At 39.2% G+C, this 9,646-nt stretch overlaps 1 protein-coding gene and 1 long non-coding RNA gene across 2 annotated transcripts; one reads left to right on the forward strand and one right to left on the reverse strand.

Annotated features, from left to right (window-relative positions):
• Nucleotides 1–693: 693 nt before the first annotated feature.
• Nucleotides 694–7,654, reverse strand: LOC146568698 (uncharacterized). The gene is made up of 2 exons (XR_014893636.1): nt 7,598–7,654; nt 694–1,577 (listed from the first exon to the last, which is right to left on the reverse strand). It is a non-coding gene; the product is annotated as an uncharacterized LOC146568698 (long non-coding RNA).
• On the forward strand, nt 1,316–3,912 carry gch2 (GTP cyclohydrolase 2). The gene is made up of 6 exons (XM_085284930.1): nt 1,316–1,568; nt 1,900–2,009; nt 2,190–2,245; nt 2,781–2,812; nt 2,902–2,986; nt 3,172–3,912. Exons 1-6 carry the CDS (start codon nt 1,316–1,318, stop codon nt 3,299–3,301), a joined length of 666 nt encoding a protein of 221 aa, XP_085141056.1. The 3' UTR covers nt 3,302–3,912.
• Nucleotides 7,655–9,646: the final 1,992 nt, after the last annotated feature.

The following is a 9,646-nucleotide window of genomic DNA, read 5'->3' on the forward strand; positions in this document are numbered from 1 at the left end:
CACACCCTGGACAGGTCGCCAATCTATCACTGGGCTAACACATGCACACCTATGTGCAATTTAGAAACACCAATTAACATAATATATATACTCATATAATTATAATTAACCTCTTATGGATCAGAGTTGCCAGAATTTCATCAAACAAACTCAACATGAAGTTAATAGATCAGTAGATGCTTTTCAGTTACTGGAAACAAATTTCAGAGGGACCCACAAATAAGAAGCAGCCAAAAGTGGCTGCAGTGAAGGCTTAGCTGAGCTTCTCAGGGGAGAAACCGCTTCATGACCACATCCATGGGTTCTATACTTCAGGCAGTCATTTAATGCAAAGGATTTCTTCCAAGAATATGAAGCAATCCTTTCATTTAAACTTATCGTAGTTTGTCCTATTGATTTAGAGTATCTGATGCTTCTTTCAGCTGACCTACAGCAAGAAAAAGTAAATAAATGTAATAACTGTTTTCTGATGATTATCTTACATGTCTTAATTTTATGCCTTTTAGTTTTTAAATTCTTACTGTTTTTATTTATCGCTTTTATTTATTCTTTTTTTTTAGTTCAAATAGCTGTACAGCACTTTGGTTGAAAGCGCTTTATAAATAAAGTTATTATTATTCTTATTATGATTAAAATACTATATCACCATGCAAACAACATTTATTACTTATCAGATATCAGATCCCACAAGGCTTGTTTGTATTAAATCATTTTATTCATGAAAATAATATTACAAAATTAATGTCAAACCATCCACATTTTTCATAATTAAGACATAGAGTTAAACAGACTGGTTGTAAGTATCTTTAATGCAGATATGTACCTTTGAAGCCCTCTGACATTTTGGGCTGTGTATTCCCAGCAGAAAAAAACATAATGTGCTTTTGATTGTGGCTTAACAAGACAGTTCGTGATTACACGACAATTTGATTTCCATAAACTTAAAAAAAAAAAGCATGTGAAGTCATGAGCCTCACGAGCTTACTAAGATTTTTTGTATCAGAGCAACATAACTGGAACAAATCAACTCAGATGATTTAAAACGAGGTTAACAAGGTCTCAAGTGACATAAGATAAGGTTTCTTTCCCCTTTTTTTTCTTCTTTGCAGGGGGCGGGGTTGGTCTGTTTAACCCCTCTGACGATGCTTCCTTTTTTGACGTACGCACGACTCCGACCAATAGGAGCCTGATGCGCATCCCAGGCAGGCCCCATAAACAGGATAACTACCGAATAGGCCAGCCAGACCCGCAGGGCAACGGAACTTCATCCTTGTTTATTTCTCGGTCCTAAGCAGAGTCCAAGCGCGCCTTAACCATGAGCACAAAAGTCGGCGACATCGTGGAGGAGTTCCACACAGACAACAAGATGTCAACCGTCAACAACCACCACGAGACATCCCGCAAAGAGTTGGAGGACGCGTCTCGGTTACCGGCGCTGGAGACCGCCTACACCGACATCCTCAGGCATCTTGGGGAGGACACCGACCGGGAGGGACTGTTGCGCACCCCGTTGCGCGCAGCCAAAGCCATCCAGTTCCTCACCAAGGGCTACCATGAGACCATCGATGGTGAGTCACCTGGGAACAAGTTGAGAGAGGATGAGAGAGTGAGTTAGCAAAATGACTTACCTCAGTATTCAGCATCTTTTTACTTATGAACGTTTGGTTGGTCAAATCATGATATTTTAAATCTTCACAGACGTTAAAACTAAAAGATCAAGGCACAAAATAACGGGTAGATCAAGTATTATTAGTATTAAGCATTATTATTATGATTCCAGGATGTTGAAAAGATTTCAGATGAATGTTTCCTTAACTGAAGTAAAGATAATGCATATGTAAAGAAATGTAAATGTAAATGTAATGTAAAAAATGCATATGTTTGCTTTTGTATCACCAGACATCTTAAACAATGCCATATTTGATGAAGACCACGATGAGATGGTGATTGTGAAAGACATAGACATGTTTTCACTATGTGAACACCACATGGTGCCCTTTTTTGGCAAGGTAGGTCTATGTGATTGAAAGAAATGTTACATTTAAAAAGAAAGAAAGAGTGAGACAAGAAAAAAAGCTTTCTTACTCATTAAGCATTGTTCAGTGAATTAATTTCAGCATTCAACCGCTAATATTGACCTCCTGTATTTCTCTGATTATGTGCTCTCACTGGCTGTTGTCCCTCTCCAGGTTCACATCGGGTATATTCCCAACAAAAAAGTGGTGGGACTGAGCAAGCTGGCAAGGTAACAGAGTACGCACCCACACACACACATGCACTGTACCCTCCAGCTGCCACTGTGTCTGTATGTTTCTCGTGTTAGTGTCAGCTGACTGTGTTCTTCTGTTATTCCAGTGCATTGACCTGGAGGCTTAGAGCCTAAACACACTGGCTATCATCTAGGCCTCTCATCAGACACAAGTCTAAACTCTGCTCGCTCTCGAGCCATGAGAAAATCCTTTTGGACCTGTGGGAATCCCAGACTATTATCACAGCCTCTCTGCCTGTCTCCTTCTCCTCCTGTCCTAAAATATCTCTTTAAATCTGAATATAGTGATGCAGAGTTACAGTAGCTGCAGATGAACTTGAGACAGTCTCACTAACGTTGAACTGTGAATGACAAATTCACAGAATGTGACTGATTCACAAATGACAAGTTATACAGTCTGCTGGCTGGAGAAGAGGCCGGTAGTCAGGGACTGATGCCAGACTGTGTTTATTAAAAACTGAATCATTATTAATGAATCTCCTTGGCTTTGCTTGTGTTCTGATTTCTGCAGGATTGTGGAGATCTTCAGCCGTAGGCTTCAAGGTAAGCAACCGGCAAATGTGTGCACTAGACAACTGGCATCGTCTAGTGTACCGTATAAGCTGAATTTCTTTGTTTTGTTTTGGTTTCAGTTCAAGAGCGACTGACTAAGCAGATCGCCGTTGGGATATCTGAGGCTCTGCAGCCAAAAGGTGTAGCTGTGGTTATTGAAGCGGCGTAAGTACAAACATACACACACTACCTACCTTCAACATTATTATCTGTACAGCTTAAAGCTGCTGTTATATTGCACAGATGCTCATATAGCATTATATGACACAAAATACTGGCCTTAAGCAGAGCTTAGGAGCCAGTAAGCTCAGGAGCTGCAGAGGTTTGATAAGCGCACTTGTGTTTTGCAGGCACATGTGTATGGTGATGCGTGGTGTCCAGAAGATGAACAGCCGCACAGTGACAAGCGCCATGCTGGGAGTCTACCTCGAGGACCCCAAAACCCGTGAGGAGTTCCTGTATCTTTCAAGGCGCACTTAACAGACATTACGTGCCATCCACTCCTGAGCCACTGTCTACAGTTGCACGTGGAAAGCTCTAGAGTTCCAGGGGATCTGCACCTGACTGCTGCAGATCCAAGACCTTCACCTATCAATCTAACCTCAATACACTGAAACCGTGAAGATTTCAGTCTTACTGCTGATCATCTATTGTTGGAATCACTGTGAACACAACATACTTATTTTGATGGTGCCTTTAGAAGATATTGTACAGTCTTCATTGGCAGTATAGTATATTATTATTGCCAAGTATACAACTTCAGTGCAATATTGTACTTACGATTTAAATTGTTTTTCTGATGGGACATTCACAGGTGCTCTTGCAAAGTTATTGCATTTGTTATTCACTGGTTTTGCTAATTTAACAAAACTTGTGTCCTTTATAAATACATTTATAAAGTCTTTTATGCATTATGTGGTATTTTAGGATGCATATTCAACGGTTATGGCTGTAAAATGATTCAAATGAGTAGAGCTGATAGAAGTACTGAGTAGATGTTTGTTTGATCAGTGGCCACTGTGACAAGTCAAAAGCAGCATTCTGAAAGTTTTCAGTCCAATTTTGTTCATGTTGAAAATAAATAAAACCTCAAGGGCAACTACTGTTGTGTGTTTGAACTATTCTATTTACATTATATAAGATTATAAGTATGTAGAGCGTTCATACTGTGGAACAAATAAGATATGATATGAAATAAGACCCACAATTCACAAGACCTTTCAAGAATCTTCAGAAGCAAACACCCAACACACTAGACAAATGGGAAAAATGAAGCCAAATGAGTTATATCTCTCTGCTCTTTGTTGACTACAGCTCAGCAACAACGCTATCATTCCAAATAAGGTGGTGGTCAAACTACATATGTCACTGGATATTAGATTTTGTTAACAACTGCCTAACAACAGCCTGTCAGGCCAGGCAAGCAGACATCCTCCACTCTCACTCTAAGTACTCAAGTCCTCTAAAGCTCTCTGTTGAGCCCTTTTCTCTGTGCACACAACTGTGAACTCATGTAAAACTCAGACCATTGTTTGACACTGATTGGACTAATAACTTTATTTTGATTTAGTCTTGCTTTTTTTAAGTGCAGAGCAGGTTTTTTGTTTCAATTTAGTTTTTATTGTTTGAAAATGTTAACTTTTAGTTTGGAGGGTGCATGTCAGAAATAGAATTTATTAAAATATTGCTTTTTAAAAAAAATAAAAATAAAAACACGCCTTTTTTTAAAGCAGTTGTCTCACAGTCTTGTAGATATCCAGATTGTCAATAAACATATCCCTCAAAACTTCATCAGGGAAATTGTGGTAAAATTTTACCAAACTAACAAATACTAAAACTTCCTCTACATTTTTTTTTTTACTATATTTAATTTTTCCAAGTTCACAAAACTGTTTCAGTTATTTTAATTATTTTCAAGGGTCTAGTTTTCCTGCAGATATTTTTATATACAGTCATATTCACCCAAAAAGCTACAAGCTATGCAACAGGCTTGTGGATTGTAAGGAAAACTAAAAGACCTAAAAGAAAATAGCAGTGTAGTACAGATAGAGAAACTCCTACTAAATGGGTAAAACTTTTGGAAGACAGTTTTATAAGTCATATAAGAAACCTGTGAATCAGAAGGAGTTGCACCAGCTAACAGATGTATACTCAAATATTCTTAAAGTTACTGTGGATAAAATAATAACTTATAGGACTGAGTTTTAACGTTGCACTCACTGTTTTTGTTTAGGGAGAGAGCTAAGAATGTCAGATTATAAAAAAATTAATTTATCGTTCACACGCTAAATGCATGTGAGCACTTCCCTGCACTGTCCCTGTCTCTGTTCTCATTGCACATTTGGGTACTGTGGTGGGAATTTTCAGCATTGGCGGCAGCCTAGGCATTATGGGCGGGCCTTGTGGCTTCAGACACATCTGTAATGGTCACTGTGTCACCTTAGCTGGATTCTCCTCACATTCTTTCATAGTTAGAAGTAAAACTAAGTCAAGTGATTTAGTAATGAAAGATTTAAATTTCTACATCAGCAGTAAGTCTTTGCAGTAGCAACCAAGCGGAAGCTAAAGGTTCGCTAAGAGTAGCAGGAACAGAGTCTAACGGCTGACCGGGAAGACTCGGACCACAGGGGGCAAAGCGCACCTCTAACGGGGCTACTTGGAGCAGATGGGACAAACAAAAACATTTCTGTAGAACTAAAAGAGGTAACTAAGAAGTGGTGCACAGCTAGCTTTAGCACAGGCTCTCACTCGGAAAACTACAGAAACAAAACGAAACCTGGTGAGGAGATTCTGTGCTCACAATCTACACCATCCCAGTGCACAGAGTTGTTAATCCATGTTACTTTTTATTGTAGGTTTGCCATCTCTAAGCTACCACTGCTAACACCAACACTACTTTATGCTGGGGAAATAAATCTCAGGGACAAAATAGAAGCTAGTACTTATTTACAGTGGCGCGTCTAGAAAATTTTTGTTGGGGGGGCCAGGTAGGGGCACAGATTTGGAGAAGGGTGGCAGATGTAATTGGCAGATAATGTTTAAAAAAAATTCTACCAACCGTTAACCATAATTCAATAACCCTATAAACCTAACAACCGAATGCACTTTTAACTCTTATTAGAATGAGATTTTAACCACTACGGTGCAAAGTTTTTAGATACTGCGTTGATAAAGTACAAGAGATACAATCAGTCAGTGTTTATTCAGCAGTCAAGGACATCAATATTTGCATAGTATTTTTACTGACATGTTGTGCACATATGTTTTGGGCAAAAACATTTTTGAATATTAAAATATGAACATTTGTAACAAACAATTGACAAATTAGCCAATGCCAATGTAAAACTTTATCTGCCTGTTAAAAAAAGAAGATAATCTTCTCACAAACTGGTGTTTGATTTGGAAACAGGAAAAAAGTGGGGAAACAACTGAAAAGACTAACATTTGAATAAAACCTGAAAGCAAGTAAATACTTTATATGCTGCCTTATGGTAAACTTTGGTAATATTGATGTATAAAGAACAACACTGGCTGATGATGAAATACAGTCAGCTGGCATGGTGACACTGCCAGTATTAACCTGCAGGACTGGACTGGGACAGAAAATCGGGCATTTTGACTAGAGACCGGCCCACCAGGTATTAAAGCCATAAAGACTTTGACTGAAAACAAACCCTGTTGTGACAGTGATGTACAGTCTTGTTGGTATATGTATGATTTCTATACATTTTACGTCAGATAAAAACTTTGGTTGTAAGATTTAGATAATTATTTAATAAAAGCGAGATCTTTTAAATGAGAATAAGAAAGAAAAGTATTTCTTTGTGCCCCCCTCTCCCTGTTAATGCCCTACCTGCCCCCCTGGCAACACTTTGCTAGACTCGCCCCTGCACAGTTACCAGCTGTCAGCTGCTTAGAAAAGGATCCTGGTGTTATTTGTCTCTCAGAAACAGTTCATAACTTCCCTTCAACTCATTCATGTGAACTAAAAGGTAAACCTGTTTCTCCATCACCTGTTCAGCTCTGATGATTCAGTAAGGACATCTCCTGGTTTCATCTTCATGTTTCCCTCTCACCAGATAACCAAACCATATCATGACCAGCAGCTTTTTTGCAGCTGTGGCTCCAGCAAACATCAGCTGATACTAGAAATTTATATTAAATAAATTCTAACAACAGCTGATCAAGCTTAAACGTGCAGCTGTTGTTTAGCGCGACATCTGCTGGTTTCCTCTTTCTGGCGCAAAGTGGGCGATAAACAAACAAGAGAGAAAAGCCGATCAGCTGATCACTGATCAGTTTCATGATTGAAGTAGCAACAGGAGAGGCAGGGGGAGAGAATGAGAGAAGAAGAGGCAGCTGTGCAGCGTAACGACAGAATAAATCCAGCTTTGTGTGTATCACGTTATAACGCCTGGGTGGCAGCTCTACGCTTCCTTACTTTCGTGCTTGGCTCTCCTACCTTTGCTAACGTGATGCACATAGCGCAGAAGCCGATGCTGCATTCACTTACACTCGGATATCTGAGCTTCACCGTTAAAACATAATCGTACATTTGATATTTGATTGAATTTTATTGTTTTGCCTTTGTGGTGGCACCTGGGGTGGCCAGTCTGCCCTCCCAGGCCACCCCGCTGGACACGCCACTGCTTATTTAGTCTTAACAATAGCCTTGACCCTGTTTCTGCACCAACACAGGTCTAAACACTAGAGAAAGAAAAGTAAAGTTTTTAGTGCCCAGAAATCTGTCTATAAGAAGAAGTAAGCAAGACTCACCGGTGACTGCAGCCTTCAGGAGCCCAGGTCGTGTCCGATGCTTCCAGCTGCTCGCCCATGTTAAATAGGCAGCTTCAGGATCGATAGTGCCTGCGTCACCAATAGGAAAGGGGTGCGTAATTATGCACAAGGTAGAACATTGGCTGCTTCATTAATATGTAGAGAGGATTGATCAGGGCTTATATCGGTTTTTTGGGGGGGTTTTTTAACCTTAGATAGGTGGCTTGTCAGAATTTGACCCTGTTGCTAAGCTAAAGCTAAGCTAAAGCTGAATATAAAGTCGGCACATTTATTGTATTTTTTATCAATATTATTATAGATGGGTGTTAATTATCATGGCCTATGTCATCATTAGTAGTTAAAGTCAGTTTTTTATTAGCATGAAAGAATATTGCCAGGATAACATAGGCGGCCTTAAGGTTGGTGTATATTAAATGCAGTATTTGCAGCATATACCATATTTATTTGCATGTTCCCAAGTAAAGTAATGGCAATAAGTAGCCTAGAAACACTGAAAATATTTTTAGTTGTGCTATAAGTTGCCAAAGTTAAATAAATTCTTATCTAGTATAAACCTATTTTCTTATTAATATATGAATGAGAGATATTTGTGAGCAACTCAGCTGATTTGGACTTATAAACGCTCTTCAGTTATTACTGTGTTATGAAGCTTTGTCCCTTTCTTAAATACACAGTAGCACCTGTGGAAGAGAGTTCATTACCTATATGGTCTTACAGTCTGCCTCAAACTCATGAATAGGCTTGTCTGTGATCATTGTCATTCCCCAGGCCGGTTCCTGATGTAGTTTAAAGCAGGCTTTTTGGCTTTGATTGTATTGTATAGACTCTAAACTTGGGCCTGTTTATAGGTGTATGACTGATATATATTATATTAAAGTATAGTTTTAAATAGGAGTTTAACAGGTTGACTGCGGATCCTAGTTCATAATCTCTGTTTTGTGGACACCGTATGTACTAGTGTAAGCGAATCGGTGCACATAAGTGACTTTGTGATTGTGCTACTCTCCCTGAGACAGTAAAGTGAGGTGAACCAGATGTCCTCGGTTCTGCTCTGACGGTGACCCAATGACTGATGCTCTGCCACTACAGCCATGCTGCTAAAGTCCCCAACAGTTGGTATGTTTCCATATTCTCTCTTGTTTTCTCTTTGAATGTCAACATATGATAAATGATAACGAGCCACATCCAGCAAGGCCTCGAACACAATAAAACGAGGGAAATCTTCTCTTTTTAAAGTGTAATTGGCAGTTCCAGTTTGTTCATATATTTAAAAAATATGGGAATGGACAGGACACTGTTTTTTCATTTTGCAGTAGTAAATAGCATGTACTGTATGTGGGTCCTTTGTGTAGTGGTTAATGGATTCATCTTACACATGAAAGCTCCCTGGTTTGAGAGTAGGATTGGATACAAATCCACCCTCAGGGCGTCACAAGCCCAGATAAATGGGAACGTTGTGCCAGGAGGAGCAGCAAACTTGCTCATTCACATATTCTCCTTTTTAGCGGTTGTTTTGTCTGGTAATCACCTCTGGGTTAAAATACGAATGCATCCAGACTTTTTAAAAGCTAGAGCCACTTTGTGTCTCCATACTGAGACACAAAGTGGCACACCAAATCACCCAGGTACGAGTATGCGACTTATTTAACTTAATCTTATGAATATATACATTTAGCCTGGGTTTAGTTAAACGAATAACATGGATTTGTTAAAACATTTCCCCTGTCCAGAATGATATAACTGTCTCTTGATAATGTTTTTTGTATTTTAAAGCTCTGCTAAACATAGCTATGAACAGCTGACTCATTTACATCAGTCATATCTGAGAGTTACCTGCTGTAGATTACCCAGAAACTAAGGCCGTTTGTATCTTGTTGACCGGCAGTATAAATTAATAAGGACACGTTAAAAAAATGTGCACATGTTGCTAAAGGCCTGGGGGAGAGCAAGCCCTTTAAATATCAACTTATGAGCTTATGAACTCTAACCTCTTTTTCTGAAAGCAGTTGAGGGGATGGGGGGGGGCAG

Source organism: Mchenga conophoros, linkage group LG8 (assembly GCF_057382185.1).
Source record: "Mchenga conophoros isolate Kocher_MC1m ecotype Shallow Benthic linkage group LG8, M_conophoros_male_GT1.1, whole genome shotgun sequence".
Classification (NCBI taxonomy): Eukaryota; Metazoa; Chordata; class Actinopteri; order Cichliformes; family Cichlidae; genus Mchenga; species Mchenga conophoros.